This window comes from Agrilus planipennis, unplaced genomic scaffold (genome assembly GCF_000699045.2).
Source record: "Agrilus planipennis isolate EAB-ADULT unplaced genomic scaffold, Apla_2.0 scaffold195, whole genome shotgun sequence".
Taxonomy (NCBI): Eukaryota; Metazoa; Arthropoda; class Insecta; order Coleoptera; family Buprestidae; genus Agrilus; species Agrilus planipennis.
Genome location: NW_020439173.1, coordinates 438,520 through 456,706, shown reverse-complemented (window position 1 = coordinate 456,706; position 18,187 = coordinate 438,520). Strand labels below are relative to the sequence as shown.

Here is an 18,187-nt window from a genome sequence, read left to right as displayed (position 1 = left end):
TTATAAAAGTAAAGTTTTAATACTTTTGTTTTCAAGCAGTGAGGTTGTCCTAACAAATTTAGTCTAAATCCACCCCTGTAACTGGCTCCACTGATTTATTTTTATAATGAAAAATGACTTCTTTGAAATGTGTTTTTTGCTTGAAAAAGTTTATAAAATGGAACAATTTTTGAATTTTACTAGCCTTATTGGAAACTAGAGAGTTTCACCCACTAAAACATACTTCAAGCCCATCTCTGTAAGTTTTGTTGGTGTTTATTGATATATATTTTGAAAATTTGCATTTTAAAGTTTTGCTAGATTTTTGCACAATATTGGGGATTTTTCGGGATCTACCCCATTATTAGCGGACTGCAATTAAAAAAAATGTGCTTCATAGGGGTGAAAAAAGAGAGGCGCGGATAGTTGCGAGAAAAAGCCAAAATCCTTAACTAACAGGATCGTACAGAAAAGAATAAAAAAATAAAATGGAAAAAAATTTAGAGGGTGGCTATTTCGGGTTTAGAACAAATAGGGAGTTTTCTAACTTAAAACACATTAAAGAATAAGAGGAAACTCCCATAATACAATGTAAAGTTTTTGTATATTTGAACGTTACAGTTTACAACTGTTTGTATGACAATGTTTCAGTAATTATGAATAAATTTAATATAAATTAATAAACCGTCAGATTATGTCTTCGTCTGCTTGATTTTTAGAAACCTTTGCTTCTTCAACGTTGGTTCTGTTCATATCAATTCCTAGCATGTCATTCAGGAAGAAATCAAAGTCAATTTCCTTAAAAAGTAATACAAAAACGTCAAGTATTAGAATGTTAGGTATAGTTGATACGATCAAAATTGGCATAGACCGCAATAAAACTGTCACATTTACTTTCTTCTTTCAACTTACCAACTAGACTAGAGCGGTTGCTGACAGAACGCCTACTTAAACTTACGACGGACGTTGTATGGAATATCGTAAATAGAAAAGAGATGCCAGGTAGGAACTGCAGCGGTTACTAATAAAGGAAAAGGAATAACACCAATTTATGTGTAAAAGAAAATTTGAACATGTTGCCAGCTGACTTCAAAGAAAGTTCAAAATTCTCAGAAATTTAGTAAAGCAAAGACACTTGTTTAAAGATATAATTCCAACCAAGCAGTTATAAAGCCGACCTTGACTTCTTGCGAACTTACGCAAGTTCTAACTGCTGTACCGTATACTATTATTCGGTTATCTCTTTTTAATTTGTTTGTACTACTCATGAAGCATTTCCTAACTTAAGAAGCGCGTGTTCAAAACTCAGCAAATGACTACAGGCCCAAGTGGAAACAAGAAAGAAGATACGTCCATTCTCTCAAATAATTTAGTGCGGAATTTGCCAATTTTGTTCGTCACAACTATAACTGTTTCTTGGCTGGCGCATTTATACACATTTTATAAACATTTGAACTTTGTACCTCTGGAAGAAAGAAGAACTCTTGCTTATAGTCCTGATTGCCATCGAAGTGAAGTAATACCGAAAGACATTTTGATAGTTTCGGTTTTGTAAATGCCTCACCTGTTTTTATAAATAAAGAAAAATAATTTGTTTTTCACATTGTGCATTAAGGATCTTAATATTTCTTTACCTATTTCACACATGCCTTCAATAAATGCTTCCCTTGTAAGGGGTTCATCAATTTCTTCCTCTTCTTTGAAAGTATTGTAAGCTGACTTCAAGGCATCTACAGAAATTCCATGCACAGGTCTGTGATTTATATACAATTTAACGAATTCCAAAAAGGATGCTTGATCTCGAATTTCACCAGTTTCGTTAAAATCGCGGTACCGTATATCTACTATCATATCTTCTATCTAAAAGACATATTAAAATTATCAAAAATAAAGCACACCATTAGATTCTCTGGGAAATTTAAGGACATTTTTTATTTTACAGTTTTCCGATACGATGTGTAGTTATCTAGTAAACTGCAATTGAAAATTAAAACGGTTAGCCAATTATGTCACACATTGTTTGCTGCAAACAGATGCAGCCCAATAGGAAGAAACAAATGATGTGTGGGGCTACGCCCACTTGCAGCACCGAGAGCGTTTTTGATCAGAAGNCTCCCATAATATAATTTAAAGTTTTTGTATATTTGAACGTTACAGTTTACAACTGTTTGTATGACAATGTTTCAGTAATTATGAATAAATTTAATATAAATTAATAAACCGTCAGATTATGTCTTCGTCTGCTTGATTTTTAGAAACCTTTGCTTCTTCAACGTTGGTTCTGTTCATATCAATTCCTAGCATGTCATTCAGGAAGAAATCAAAGTCAATTTCCTTAAAAAGTAATACAAAAACGTCAAGTATTAAAATGTTAGGTATAGTTGATACGATCAAAATTGGCATAGTCCGCAATAAAACTGACTCATTTACTTTCTTCTTTCAACTTACTAACTAGACTAGAGCGGTTGCTGGCAGAACGCCTACTTTTACTCACGACAGACGTTGTATGGAATATCGTAAATAGAAAAGGGATGCCAGGTAGGAATTGCAGCGGTCACTAATAAAGAAAAAGGAATAACACCAATTTATGTGTAAAAGAAAATTTGAACATGTTGCCAGCTGACTTTAAAGAAAGTTCAACATTCTCAGAAATTTAGTAAAGCAAAGACACTTGTTTAAAGATATAATTCCAACCAAGCAGTTATAAAGCCGACCTCGACTTCTTGCGAACTTAAGCAAGTTCTAACTGCTGTACCGTATACTATTATTCGGTTATCTCTTTTTAATTTGTTTGTACTACTCATGAAGCATTTCCTAACTTAAGAAGCGCGTGTTCAAAACTCAGCAAATGACTACAGGCCCAAGTGGAAACAAGAAAGAAGATACGTCCATTCTCTCAAATAATTTAGTGCGGAATTTGCCAATTTTGTTCGTCACAACTATAACTGTTTCTTGGCTGGCGCATTTATACACATTTTATAAACATTTGAACTTTGTACCTCTGGAAGAAAGAAGAACTCTTGCTTATAGTCCTGATTGCCATCGAAGTGAAGTAATACCGAAAGACATTTTGATAGTTTCGGTTTTGTAAATGCCTCACCTGTTTTTATAAATAAAGAAAAATAATTTGTTTTTCACATTGTGCATTAAGGATCTTAATATTTCTTTACCTATTTCACACATGCCTTCAATAAATGCTTCCCTTGTAAGGGGTTCATCAATTTCTTCCTCTTCTTTGAAAGTATTGTAAGCTGACTTCAAGGCATCTACAGAAATTCCATGCACAGGTCTGTGATTTATATACAATTTAACGAATTCCAAAAAGGATGCTTGATCTCGAATTTCACCAGTTTCGTTAAAATCGCGGTACCGTATATCTACTATCATATCTTCTATCTAAAAGACATATTAAAATTATCAAAAATAAAGCACACCATTAGATTCTCTGGGAAATTTAAGGACATTTTTTATTTTACAGTTTTCCGATACGATGTGTAGTTATCTAGTAAACTGCAATTGAAAATTAAAACGGTTAGCCAATTATGTCACACATTGTTTGCTGCAAACAGATGCAGCCCAATAGGAAGAAACAAATGATGTGTGGGGCTACGCCCACTTGCAGCACCGAGAGCGTTTTTGATCAGAAGTACTTATTGTACAATTGTTAATTACTCAATAACTACTCATGCTAGCGAAAAACTTCAAAGGAATAAATGTCTTGAAATTTTGCATAGAATCTCAGGGTGCATCCATAATTGTAATAAAGGGAAGAATAAATAAACTACACAACTATATATGTATTTTAATTGTTTTGATTAACCTCGTATTCTGTAGGGTAAAATCCACAGGCTCTCATTAAATCTGGGATTTCTGATATCGAAATGTAGTCGCTAACTTGTCTCGGTAACAGTGTATTAGCCCCCTGATGAAGAATTTGCATGTAATAGAACAAGTCTTCCATTTCTTTGTATAGCCACCCTTCCTTGCCACCCTCTATCAAGCAGTAAAACGGCTGAAGTTCGTCACCGCCCATTTTTTCCAAATAATCTACACCACTACCACAAAAACAGGTAACGACTCAATTAAATACTTTTTTACCACGAAAACAATAACAAACTGTATTTATTTTGGAAAATGGTAAACAAAAAATCGGTAACATTAACTCACATCGAGTGTATTTCCCATCTCAATATCGTTCTGTCATTTTCGCCTATTGTAAAAAGATATTTTCCATCTGTACTTTGTACAAAAGTTCGTAGCTAAAAAGTGACAGGAAATTTGCAGTTTTATTAGGTAATATACAAGTACTTATATTTTTTACTGTCAAACCTTTTTCGGGTGCCCTGTAATCCCTATATACCTGTAAGGATTCCCATCGTAAGGTAATTTAATGAGACCTATCCTCGTACTGTTCATAAAAATTAGATAATTTTCGTCGCTTTTCAAAATCTACAAACCGAAATGTTTTTTTCATTCAATTAAAATTGTTTTCTGATGATGGTAAAATTAAGTTTGTATCAGTACTTGGTTTTTCTATTTGATCTTACCTCTGTTTTCGTAACAATGGACTCATCGAAACAACCGTAGGTAGGCCCTAAAGACACCGACCTACACATTAATGTTTGATCGTTAATTGTTCTAAATTTGAACTAAAATTGTTACATTAATTAAACACTGTTACTAATTAAAAACAATAGGGATTACAACCTGATCGTCTGTAAGACAGAAGTCCCAGTGTTTGGTAGTGGGCTTTTTTGGCAGATAAGAAATGCTTATTGGTATTGCTGATTGCGATATTCTCTCAGAATGAATCACATTAAGGACTTCGTCTTCACAACTTTATACACAACAATTAAATTAAGTAATAGCAAACAACACTTAAAATTTAAAGTAAATGTACCTGTCTTTCACTTCATATTCCACAAGGACCCTATCTTCCCCGATTGTAAATAATCGAGGTGGTTCATACGCAGAAAAGATAATACTAGTCAGGGGCTTGTAATGGGCCCGAACTTTACCAACGAACGTTAAACTGAAGGCTGAACTATAGTGGAACAGGCAAACAGTTTTATTGCTATCCTTATGAACAAATAATAATAAAATTAGTTAACCCCATGTGTATTATACGGTAAAAACATTATCGCGTACGTAGTAAGCAACGTAGTTTCCGCAGTTTGAAAAACACAATTTTAAAACGTTTCCTTTCGATGGTCTGTAAGGTATTTCGTGCTGGGGGTCTAGCAGAACTGGATCGAGCAACCAGATACTTCCAGTGGAAGTAGCACAAACAAGAATTAAAGCTGAAATGGAGTTATTACTAGATGGTACCCAAAAATGGTACCAGAACAACTGAACATGAAAAATAGTAGGTACTATTATTTATAATTCTATGCAATGTATGAAAGCCTTGTGGCCTGTAGAAATTTAAAAATAAGTAATTATTACATTGGGGGTGGTACTTCAGTACAGCCACTTCGTTTTTTACTTCCATCCCACTCTCATTTGTTGCAGTTTCATCGGGCACTCGGCTTTCAAGTATGAACTTGTTGTCTTCATAATTTACTAGATGTAGGACCCCTATATCGTAGCCTATCGCGATATAGGGCCTGTAAATGTGTATACATACACGTAAACTTTTATTGCAGAGTATAGGGCCAATTACCTTTCAGTATGGACATCGATAGCGGTGACAATTGACACAACTTTCGTGACAACAGGTCGAATAGAATTGTTTACGAAGTCTATAGCAAATACATCCGCTCCTGAAGTCACTATATTGATCGTATGCAAGTACATAGTTAATTAACTGTTACGTAAATAACGAACAAAATAATTCGAAGTGGTCTGTATTCTGTCGAAACTGCCACACGCGGATCGCGATTTCGATCTTTTTTTTGGATCTCATCAGCGCGTCGCAGGCAGCTCCGACAGAACACAGACCAGCCTTTACCTGCTGTCTTAACAGCGCGTTTTAGAAAATACCACAAATGGCGCGGTGAGCGCCATCTGTAGTACGATGCTACATTTTAGGATTACGTTACGTAAATAATTTATTTGGATTAAAAAGATATTACCTACGAAAAAATTTCTAACGATGAAAGGTAACTTTTGTAGCGTGGCATCCGAAGGTACCAACTGGGCGTATAACGTTTCGTATTCTTCGGAGCGATCTTCATAATCTGGGGTATTTCTGAAGGAGTCGTCTAGAAATTTGTTCTAACGACTTATATGTATATTTAATTAGGGGGGCAATGAAATTAATTGGATAAGGGAGGAGAGTTTATGTGTTATGTAAGCAATTAAATTTTGCTTTCTTTTTTTTTGTTGTTAAAAGCAACGGGAAGGGGGATGTTGCGCATTCATAATCATAATGCCTTAGACTTGAAGACAGTTGGAATTTGTACTTTCGCCATGAATTAAAAAGAGTAAAAAGCATTACCTTCGTCAAATTCTAACGGCTGTTTTAATTTGATTTTTCTGGGCTCAGGGGTGAAACTGAAAGACTTGATGGTTTCCACGGTAAAATTCTGTGCCCACTGCAATAGTTTTAACCGTTTGTCATAAAATTTTATATAACCGTTACCATCACCCGTGACTACCATTCTAAAGCAATTATTTGTACATTCTTATACAAAACAAATACAAATAGACAGGGACGTACTCATCAACCGTGTCGATTGTTGTAATGGGGTACTTGGATACTTTGATTGTTTTCACGTAAATTTTGTTATTTGTCAATTCTCTCTCTTCGAGGGGCAGGACGAAAAATGTTTTACCATAAACGTTTATTGTCCCATTGTCCAGGGAAGCAAAACATTCGTGACAATTGTAGACGTAAGTGCAACCAGTTATCATACCCCGAGTTCTTTTGGTCCTTAATTCTGGGGTAGCGACTTCCCGAAGCTCTGACTCTTCAGGATCCTTCAGGATATAAATAAATTTACATTGATGCTTCAATATCTGATGTTAGAGCTACTTTCTTAAATTAATCATAAAGTGTGTGACATTTACGTCAACATATTCAGACAATATATCCAAAAAAGTTGGAAGACATTAAAAAAATATGCAACAAATAACACTTTAGATAACAAAATTGGAAATAAAGATGGAAGCGATTAAAAGTCAAGTTATAAGTCTAAAGACACTAATAAAGTTTATGTTGGACAGACTGAAAGATCCTTTGACGATGGGATAAAAGAACACTTTGCTTTGATTGTTCAACTATTTTCTTTTTCGCTTGTAAATTGTTATAAAAAGAAAAATAGATAACATAGAAAAATCCAATTTAGTAAAGACACATTTGTAGGATAATTAACTGGATATTTAATTTTTGAAAGTATTGTATTTGAAGAAGTGGCCATTATAATATTTGCCAACTTCAAGATAAAATACAAAAGAATTATTTAAAGATATTCTTATCACACAAAGAAGATTAAATTAAACAAGTATCTTCAATATTAATCGAATAATATTTACAAACCCATTCTAAAAACACAGCCTGTCTTTCAAACGAGACCATTAAATGTTCTTGGATGTTAGGATTGAAACAAACTTTGACAGGCCTTCCGTAGTACTTTGGAACCAACCAGGAACCTTTTTCGTGAACAGACCAAAATAAAATTAAATTTTGCCACAAATAATATGTCTGTTATAACGTTTTACCATCGGCTTCCTCTCTTCCGTAGGTCCATTGCCAAAATTTTACTACCGGCATTGGTTCGTTTCCAACCGTGGCAATGTACTTGGCATTTGGACTCATGGCTATTTTGGCCATTCCGTATTGTTTATGTGGGGTGAAAATGCTGTAGAACAACTTTCTAGAATAATCCAAATAGGATGATCTCCCAGAAAAGTGTAGATTGTTTTAAATTTTTTGATATTTATAATGGACAATTAAAAATAACTATGGATATTACGTATTTGCAACAAATAGAAGCATTTTTTTTTTTAATTTGTTGCAGCAACCGTTAATTAAGAAATTCGAAAAAGGTTGTTAAAGGTGTATGTTTGGAGCACGGCATTGTACGGGTGCGAAACATGGACAGTGGGAGCGGCGGAAAAGAAAAGGTTAGAAGCGTTCGAAATGTGGTGTTATAGGCGGATGATGAGGATATCGTGGGTAGAAAAGGTTAGAAATGAAGAGGTATTGGAAAGAATAGGAGAACAGAGGACTCTATGGAAGTCAATAAAAAATAGGCGAGATAGGTTGGTAGGACACCTTCTCAGGCATGAAGGTCTAGTCAGAGACATATTAGAGGCAGAAACAGGAGTTAGGAGGGGTAGAGGTAGACCTAGATTAGATTACTGTTCGCAAATAGTTAAGGATGTGGGCTGTTCTAGTTTTAGGGAAATGCGAAGTTTAGCTGAGGATAGGAAAGAGTGGAGGTACGTGTCCAACCAGTCTTAGGACTGACGACCTTATGATGATGATGATGATGATGATGCAGCAAATATTGAAGGAAGTTGTTTTAAATTGTTACCCTTCGGTACCGTCCCAAAAATGAAGAGCGTTTTCGTCACCTGCATCAGCAGTCACCAAGTACATTCCATGGACATCAGTTGCAATGCTGGTGATTTCGTGTTTCTACATTTGTTCGAGAAAAAGCACAATGACTTAAGCATCAGTAGATGAAAGCAGGGCGCTCATATCACTTACATGACCCTGTAAGGGCTTTTGGGAGTGGTCGGTTACAATTCTGATAATTCCAGCGTGAGCTGCAGCATAGAATATCTTCAAGTAGTTTTTGGTTGACAGATTTATTAACGGGACTTCAATATTTATTCCATAGGCGAAAGCCAAAAACTTGAAACCAAAAGGTCAATAGCAATGGAAATCTAAATATCGAAATTAAGAAGCGAAGAAATCGAAGACCAAGAAATAACCCAGGAAAATTACTTCTTTTGTGCAATATAATCTTCATCTTTCAATTTCTTTGCCTTGCTCTATTTCTCAAACGTTGCAACTTACAAATGGCGTTAATCTATTGACGTGGGAGGATTCACTAGATTCTGATGATTCAATTTCACATTCTTCAATGAAACTTTGTTCTCCTTCTTCGCCATCTAATGAGTATCCTGTGTTTTGTATGTCCGAAAGATATTGAATTTCTTCACGAAGAAAATCCATATTTTCTGATTATCCTTTCTCACACCATTCCTCTAAAATATATAAAATAAATAAATGTTTTAATAGGTAGGTACTAAATATGTATAACTATAACAGTAGTGACAAGTAAAATTGATGTATATTTTTGACAAATGAGCTGACTTTAGTGTCTTTTTCTTCATCTGCAGAATTGCATCCTAATTTTTTTCCATTATTCCGTAGTCTTACTCATATTTCTATAAAAAACCTACCATTTGGTTGTTCCACCTTCTTCACATTGTCTTAGTCATGCAATTCTTAATTTTACCCAATTTTTTTTATATCTTCCAAAACTTCATCATCTTCATAAGGTCGTCAGTCCTAACACTGGTTGGACACGCACCTCCACTCTTTCCTATCCTTAGCTAATCTTCGCATTTCCCTAAAACTAGAAAAATCCACATCCTTAACTGTTTGCCAACAGTAATCTAATCTAAGCCTACCTCTATCCTTCCTAACTCTTGTTTCTGCCTCTAATATGTCTCTGACTGGACCTTCATGCCTGAGAAGGTGTTCTACTAATCTATCTCGCCTATTTTTTATTGACTTCCATAGAGTCCTCTGTTCTCCTATTATTTTTAATACCTCTTCATTTCTAACCTTCTAACCTTCTCTATCCACGGTATCCTCATCATTCGCCTGCAACACAACATTTCTTTTCCGCAGCGCCCACCGTCCATGTTTCGCACCCGTACAGCACCACTCCAAACATACACCTTTAACAATCTTTTTCGAATTTCAAAATTAACCGTTCGCAATCATAAAAGTGACTTCTTTTTATTGAAAGCTCCTCCTTGCTAAATGCTAATACTGCCATACTTCCAAAACTTACAGAAACAAAAAACTCGAATTCGTTTTCTTAAATACAAAAATACAATTAAAATTTACTCAGGTCTGTGTGTCCTTTTTGCATCAAACATAAACTGTATGCATTACTTTCATGTGAAAACTGATTTCTAAATTAATAATCTACTACTCTTGTCCTTATCAGACTTTAAGGCCAAAAAAAATATAAGAAGTTTAAACAATTCTAACTTGTACCTGCTGATAACAAAAAATAGAGTAAACTTAAATCTAGGCGCCAGTTGTTAGATGAATATTAATAGTAACAGAAGATACAACAGGTAAAGATAAAAATTCGTCATCCCATTCATTGAAAGAACATTCATTAATCTCCTTCAGCATTAATGTAATTACAATAAAACGGGTAAATCTGGTAATTCAGAAACCACAATGACTCACGGAAAAGAAGAAAAAATCGTAATAAGTATTAATTAAGTAAAAGGGAAAATAAATAACTGTAAAAATAATAAAATACAGCAGCAGTTATTCCAAGAATTAAACGTTACTAATATCAATAATCGTATCCCGAAGATGTTCCTTCGCCATGAGTTTATTATTGAAAAGACTTAAAGTGCTCTTGTAGATATAAGTAAGAATCAAGTTTTTAATTTCCAAAACGGTTTCGGTCACCTGCCCGTTCACAACAAAGAAACTGAGACTGAATACATTTTCGTCTTTTAATTAATTTGAATAGTGATTACAAAGATTTATTCATATATTCACGAAAAATAGTTCAAGTACTTTGTACTTTGTGTATCACCATTTCGAAAATGTTTCTATTTTTCGGGCTGTTTTTTGTTTGTTGTGCCAGTGCTGGAAGTACAAAGGTGTCTGAAAAAATTCAGGATGGAGCAGCAACGCCCAGAGTTGTAAGTTTACTGTTAATAACTTTTTTGATGTCACAACAATAATTTTTTATTTTATTTGATATCTAATAACGATATGTAGTCAAATACGACGCGCAAAATATTTTTCTAAAGTATTTGTATTTATTATTATAGTTTGAATTTATGAAAAAGTTTGGATATTTGGAGTCAGGGACTGATTCAGAGGCAATTTATACTAAGGAAGCCTTTTCTGAGATCGTCAAAATGGTTCAAAGGTTTGGCGCTTTACCCCAAACAGGCCTTATTGATAACAAGACGTTAGAAGCAAGTACAATTCTGTTAACACTTAATTTTATATTAATTACCATCATTATATATATTTGCTCTCGATTTCAACTGTGCCGCCCCTGTAATAAGTTTTATTCAGAATTTATATAACCAAATATACACCCTACTGTAGACGTTTAGACCCGTCCAGTTTTTTCCAGTCTTTTTTTATGTGTTTATGATTTTTAATTAAAGATTAACTCCAAAGTGTCGTATAGGTTACGATCTCAAATAACTGTTACCATTTTTAAGCATGTAGGATACGTTTTTATTTTCAAATGTTGAATATTTCAAACATTTTCATAGCTTATGGAGTCTCCTAGATGTGGGGTTCCTGATGTCTTTAAGCCCACTTCTGGTAGGGCCAAAAGATACGTTATCACAAGTCAAAAATGGAAAAAAAGACACCTTACGTTTTTGTAAGTTCTCCCACTAGATATTTAACCTAAAAAGTTTAATTTAGCACTCCTAAATGCATCCCTGTTAATTTACTCTTCACGAGGAATTTTAACAATAGTAAAAAGTTCTGATACTTTTTGTTCAAGTGTTTCTAATGCTCCATCGTATTTGTCCAAAGAAGAAGTTGTTAGAGTTATACAATTAGGGTTGGATACTTGGGGCAGATACGGCGGTCTTACATTTTCAAGGGTGGACGATCCTGATGCAGATATAATTGTGCTTTTTGCTAGAGGACCCCATGGCGACAGGTAAAAACATTTACAAAGAACGAACATTAACTTTGTATTACAGTACGTAGTAAACCTGATCAATTTTTTAAGAAGTACGAACAAAATTATAGTGTATATACATCCCAGTGTTTAATTGAATCATCGGTGTCAATGTACTGTGAACCTTAAGATTCCAATTCGTCATGATCTGCAAGTGAGTTCGTTTATTTATACATTAAATATGTACAAACAACTCAGTAACCGTTGTGAGAAATTGTCTGGTACTTTTTAAAAAATGATTCACACTGTTTGTTTGATGTTCGGATGTTTCTGTAAATCCGTAATCTCAGGAAGTTGTAGATTATAGTAAAGACAATATTAAACGAGAATAGTTTGAAGTCATACTAATAATTTATTCCATGTTTGTTTATTTCGTAATACTCAAACTCATAAAGGTACCAAAAAATGGCACCACATTGTGGATCTCCAAGTGCGTGTTTTTTAAAATTGTTCTTAGTAGATACAAGAGAAATCTTCAAAATTCATTTGTTTCTTCGTCTAAATCTAACAGGAACCAAAAAATTGTTCTAAAGCCGCCCCTGCAACTGGTTTTATTCTGATATTTTCAAACTAAAAAATGGTGAAATAATTAATATGAATTGTTTGAATTCTTGTTATTGGAGATTATTATTGTTTTATGTGATTTAACTTTATTAGAAATTACTGTTTTACTTTAATAGTTTTAACTTTGACGGTCCCGGTAACATATTGGCACACGCTTACTACCCCAACAGCGGCCTGGGCGGTGATGTACACTTTGACGATGACGAAACGTGGACTACAAATGACGATCAAAAATGGGAAAGTACGAATAAACTAACATTCATAAAAAATAACTAAATTAATGTAATTTCCACATGCGTCGTTGTTTTTTCTTTTAAGGGACCGATCTATTTTCCGTTGCGGTTCATGAACTGGGCCATTCTTTGGGACTGGGACATAGCGACGTTAAAAACTCAATTATGTTCCCTTATTATAAAGAACCAGTCCAAAATTTTAGACTAGACTACGATGATATTTTAGCTATGTATGAATTATACCGTAAGTACTCATATTTGTTGTGTTATCAGGTTACCATTGTTTGGTACCCATTGCTAAGCCATCGTTATATGGTACCTATTTGCAGATTATTTTTATTTGGTCTTTATCCACTTGTGGGGTACCTTTACCTACTTGGTACCCATTTCTAGATTACTATTATTTGTTACCGATTTGTAGATTACCTTTATTTGGTACCCATCAAGCACTTTCCTTCCATAAGTTGTATATTGTAATATTTAATTGATTGTTATTGCATTGGTAACCATTTCACTGCTACACACAGATAGAAGAAGAGATGAATCATCTCGAGGTGATGACAGAGCCTCTAGATATCCAGAAAGGACTACTAGACCTTATTATGAGCCAACCGGAAGGCCCAATAGACCTAAAAGACCAGACTATACGAAAAAGCCATCTAAACCCAAATATACCACTACAAAAACGCCTGTAATACCAGACATTTGTGAAGGACGTTTTGACGCTGTGTCCATGATCAGGGGAGAGCTGTTCGTCTTCAAGGGTGAAGTAAAGAATCTCTTTTTAATAAACAGGGGCGTCATTGCCATTTTTACAATTCTAAAATGGCAGAAATGGTCCTTGCCAAAAGATAAAGAAAATATGTAAGTGATTAATAATTTTTTCCTTTTTTGCCGTATTTAGTATTTATGGAGACTAAGAGAAAAACAACAAATACTTCCTGGGTTTCCATCACCATTTAGAAACATGTTCCCGGAATTGCCAGAAGATGTTAAAAGGATTGATGCGACCTATGAAAGACCTGATGGTATCATTATTCTTTTTACAGGTAATGTTTTATATTCATTGCCTTTCACAAAATTAATTTTCGTTTTTCGTAAATTTAGGAAACAGATATTGGAAATTTGATGGTAGAAGGTTCGTGGACAGCCCAAGACCCATTACTGACTATGGTTTTCCATATTACCTTGACAAAATCGACGCTGCACAAAACTGGAAGGTCAACGGTAAAAATGTCCCCGAATTCATTCGTATTATTATTTTTACCCTGTTTGATTTGTTTTTAAGGAAAAACCTATTTTTACAAAAAGGACCGATTCTGGAGGTACAACGAGACTTCGAGGACAATGGACAACGGGTACCCCAAAAACATGAACCGATGGAGAGGAGTTCCCCACGACTTAGACGCCGCCCTCACGTGGAAAGACGGTAAGTAAGAATTTTTATTCTTCTCTGAGTAAGTGTTTAATTTACTTTTTATTATTTAGGGAGGACATATTTTTTTAAAGGCAAATTATACTGGGCGTTTGATAACAAATGGATAATAACCACTGAGGAGTCACCCTTACCGGCACCAGAAAGTTGGATTGGATGTCCTGAAGATCAAGAAGTTTTGAACTATTTATCAGAAAAGTTAGATCAGTTTCAATATTGAAATATTTGTTATTTTTAAGCNACTCGGCTTTCAAGTATGAACTTGTTGTCTTCATAATTTACTAGATGCAGGACCCCTATATCGTAGCCTATCGCGATATAGGGCCTGTAAATGTGTATACATACACGTAAACTTTTATTGCAGAGTATAGAGCCAATTACCTTTCAGTATGGACATCGATAGCGGTGACAATTGACACAACTTTCGTGACAACAGGTCGAATAGAATTGTTTACGAAGTCTATAGCAAATACATCCGCTCCTGAAGTCACTATATTGATCGTATGCAAGTACATAGTTAATTAACTGTTACGTAAATAACAAATAAAATAATTCGAAGTGGTCTGTACGTAATCCTAAAATGTAGCATCGTGCTACAGATGGCGTTTACTGCGCCATTTGTAGTATTTCCTAAAATATTATTACTATAGCCTTTAATTTTGTTTTTTTTTTTTCGTTTTCTTAACGACATACGACTATCACATTTCTAGGCACAAATAAACACACATAAACTAATGACAACTTAAAGTTTATTTATTAAGGACAATTATTACAAAAAAAAAGAAACATCTTTGTTCATTTGAACTTGGAGCTAAATTTCTTAACACTTATGCATCATGAAAAAGATCACGTACTTAATTAATTCTTTATTTCTTTTACCATGGTAATTGCTTACCATCGTATTGGTAAAACCCTCCGTTGTGTTCACTATTGACAGACAGAATAAGGTCAACAATACCTTTAACGCTTGGTTCAATATCTAAGCGTGCATTGGGTCCACCCATGTCTGTTTTCACCCATCCCGGATGAAGGCAAATGGCCATTATGTTATCTTCCTTTAATTCGATTGATAAAGTTTTTGTAGCCATGTTAAGAGCAGCCTAAAAATAGTATAAAAAAACGATAAACCTACCCTAATGTAACCCAACCCAATTACGTAAATTATTCGGTGTGAGGTTGATAATTACCTTGGAACATTTGTAAGGGTACAGGCCTTCCGAACTGTTTTCTGAAATTGATGCTAATATGGAAGACATATTTATAATGGCTGCCCTTTCACTGCCGATGGGTTTGTCACTGTTTTTTTGAGCTGCAGTTTTCAATAATGGTACTAGAGTCTAAAAAAAAAATACTTTTTTCTATAACTATCGACAAAATAAAATTTTGATGGGTAAGTATATGACTTAAAAAGTCTATTTTTAAACGAAACACCTGATCAGGCTCAACTTTAAAGTTGTAATAAGTACTGTTAGTATATTGTACCAAAAAGATGAAACTGACGAAATGAATACAGAAGATACTTCTTCTGCCTCCTTATAGGACTCGTGGAAACGGCATGGTGGTGTTTGAGGTGAGAAAAATGGAGACGAACTTAATAAAAACAGATAAGAATTCATCAGCCTCCTTTTAGGACTCGTGGAAATAGTTGGGTGGTGGTTAATGTGAGAAAAATAAGACGAACTTAATGAAAACCGATGAGAATTCTTCAACCTCTTATTAGGATTCGTAAGGACGGTTGGGTGGTGATTGAAGTGAGAAAGATGAAATAAACATAGTGAAGACAGATAAAAATTCTTCAGCCCCTTTTAAGGGCTCGTGAAAGAAAGATGAGGCAAACTTAATGAAGACAAATGCGAATTCTTTAGCCCCCTTTCAGGATTTATGGGAACAGCTGAGTGGTGATTGCGGTGAGAAACATGAGACAAACTTAATGAAGACAGTTGAAAATCCTTCAGCCTCATTTTAGGGCTCGTGAGAACGATTGGGTGGTGGTTGAGCAGAGAAAGATGAGACAACTTAATGAAAGCCGATAAGAATTCTTCAATCTCATATTAGGATTCGTAGGGACGGTTCGGTGGTGTTTGAGACTAGAAAGATGAGACAAACTTAATGAAGACAGATGAAAATCCTTCAGCCTCTTTTTAGGGCTCGTGGGATCGATTGGGTGGTGGTTGAGGTAAGAAAGATGAGACAACTTAATGAAAGCCGATAAGAATTCTTCAACCTCATATTAGAATTCGTAGGGACGGTTCGGTGGTGTTTGAAACTAGAAAGATGATACAAACTTAATGAACACAGATGAAAATCCTTCAGCCACTTTTTAGGGCTCGTGGAAACGACTGGGTGGTGATTGAGGTGAGAAAGACAAACTTGTTGAAGACAGATAAGAATTCTTTAGACTCTTTTTAGGATTCGTTGGGAACGGGTTGACGGTGGTTGGGGTAGGAAAGATGAGACGGATAATTTGAAATGAGAAGAGAATTTTTCAGCTTCCTTTTAGGACTCGTGGGAACGGGTAGGTGGTGGTTAGGGGTGTTTTTTATTAGAAGTAATAATTATTAAAACTGCAGACCTTTGTTAACATTATTGGTGCCACAGTGTTCGTCACAAAGGCGTTCACAAGGTGCGACGAATTGAGCAACTCTAATTTAGTCACCCTGGGGTAAGTGCCAGCATTATTGAATAGAACATTTAAGCCATCATCTTGCAAAATATTTTCAAGTTTACGCTTAAAATCGTCATAGGAGTTGAAATCTGTAACATCTGAATTCAAATTCGATTATTAGATATTTCTAATGGTTGTAATTACACATTTTGAGAATCACAAATTCGTAATATTTTTTATTTATTTTTTTATGGGATAGTTACTAGTAATTAGTAATAAATATCTCTTTAGCAACTCATAATAGTAAAATGTGTAAGGATTTTTAGTCAAATTATGGAAGATGTCTTTAAAAATATTACTAATTGTGACCGATTTTTTTAATGAGACTTCAACAAATTTTTTTATTAAAATAACAGAAATTATTATATCATAAAATACTGTGTGAAACTTTTGTATTTAATAAGTTAGACAGATAAATATATAAAACTTTAGACTTAGCCTTGTCAAGATCTAACACTTGCTACAATTTTATGTAAAGTATATACAGTTACGAAATATAAATATAAAACTTCAAAACCATGATGTAAAACTATTAAATTTTATTATCACAGACGATTTATAAAGGGTATCGCAAAGAGGTCATACAATAATTTTATAAAAATTGGAAATAAATGTAAGCAAAAGAGTAAAAGTAGTGTACTTATGTTGATATAATTGAACACAAACGAAAACTTACACTATTTAGACACCCTGTATATGTAATTTTAGTTCTGTACTCACCTAATAGTAAAATATGAACGTTTTTATGCTTATTGGCTATTTCACGCAACTCCTAAAAGTAAAAAAAAATTATAAAACTTTTTTAAATTTACAATACCCCTTAAAACTATGAACAAATTTCTTTTTAATTTAATTATGACAATGTTTTACGTAAATGTGTATGATAAACCTCATGATAACTATCTGACATCCTGTACAATATTGCGTCATTATTAATTAATTAGTAATGAATTGCATGAAATATTATCATTTAATTAAGTAAGTGATAACGTAGTACACACGTCAGACGGTCTGTTTCGTTTCTTACCTTGGCGTTTTCTAAATTTCTGCATGTCGCTATTATCTTGTCAGGTGGATTTGGAATGCTCAACAATTGTTTCACTAACCCGAGTCCCAGTCCCCGATTGGAGCCGGTAATTAAAATTGATTTAATCATTATTCCAATGAGGATGACTTTTCAAAATGAGCAACGAACCAATTGTGAATGATAACGGAATAATATAAAATATAAATAATATAAAGTTTTAGAGACTTATTTGTTTACGCGATTTTCTTATCTATCGTTACTGGAAGCATGCGTAGTTGTAAAAACTTTAATTAATGCGACGGACTCGGTTATTTATGGACTAATTTAAATAACATATGCTAACGGTTTGATTTTGTCGAATGAGAAAAGCAAGGTCAGCGTCTATAGTGTCAATACTTGGATATTACATTACAT

The 18,187-nt window shown here is 34.2% G+C and overlaps 4 protein-coding genes across 4 annotated transcripts; 1 reads left to right on the top strand and 3 right to left on the bottom strand.

Moving 5' to 3' along the window:
* Positions 1–592: 592 nt before the first annotated feature.
* On the bottom strand, positions 593–1,860 carry LOC112905479 (cilia- and flagella-associated protein 251-like). The gene is made up of 3 exons (XM_025978018.1): positions 1,614–1,860; positions 1,443–1,543; positions 593–777 (listed from the first exon to the last, which is right to left on the bottom strand). Exons 1-3 carry the CDS (start codon positions 1,828–1,830, stop codon positions 667–669), a joined length of 429 nt encoding a protein of 142 aa, XP_025833803.1. The 5' UTR covers positions 1,831–1,860; the 3' UTR covers positions 593–666.
* Positions 1,861–2,135: 275 nt separating this feature from the next.
* LOC108739840 (cilia- and flagella-associated protein 251-like) lies at positions 2,136–9,227 on the bottom strand. Its single transcript, XM_025978013.1, has 20 exons — positions 8,948–9,227; positions 8,636–8,782; positions 8,460–8,563; positions 7,642–7,796; positions 7,460–7,572; positions 6,641–6,900; positions 6,419–6,582; positions 6,054–6,182; positions 5,642–5,750; positions 5,425–5,585; positions 5,128–5,279; positions 4,880–5,058; positions 4,687–4,816; positions 4,527–4,628; positions 4,309–4,428; positions 4,147–4,238; positions 3,800–4,034; positions 3,150–3,375; positions 2,979–3,079; positions 2,136–2,313 (listed from the first exon to the last, which is right to left on the bottom strand). Exons 1-20 carry the CDS (start codon positions 9,104–9,106, stop codon positions 2,203–2,205), a joined length of 2,949 nt encoding a protein of 982 aa, XP_025833798.1. The 5' UTR covers positions 9,107–9,227; the 3' UTR covers positions 2,136–2,202.
* Positions 9,228–9,989: 762 nt separating this feature from the next.
* On the top strand, positions 9,990–14,317 carry LOC108739868 (matrix metalloproteinase-25-like). Its single transcript, XM_018473956.2, has 11 exons — positions 9,990–10,836; positions 10,969–11,118; positions 11,428–11,540; positions 11,667–11,828; positions 12,530–12,654; positions 12,732–12,890; positions 13,174–13,415; positions 13,551–13,695; positions 13,754–13,873; positions 13,935–14,075; positions 14,135–14,317. The coding sequence occupies exons 1-11, from the start codon at positions 10,738–10,740 to the stop codon at positions 14,299–14,301; spliced, it is 1,623 nt and encodes a 540-aa protein (XP_018329458.1). The 5' UTR covers positions 9,990–10,737; the 3' UTR covers positions 14,302–14,317.
* Positions 14,318–14,812: 495 nt separating this feature from the next.
* Positions 14,813–18,129, bottom strand: LOC108739852 (C-factor). Its single transcript, XM_025978025.1, has 5 exons — positions 17,774–18,129; positions 17,467–17,518; positions 16,654–16,844; positions 15,269–15,418; positions 14,813–15,181 (listed from the first exon to the last, which is right to left on the bottom strand). Exons 1-5 carry the CDS (start codon positions 17,900–17,902, stop codon positions 14,957–14,959), a joined length of 747 nt encoding a protein of 248 aa, XP_025833810.1. The 5' UTR covers positions 17,903–18,129; the 3' UTR covers positions 14,813–14,956.
* Positions 18,130–18,187: the final 58 nt, after the last annotated feature.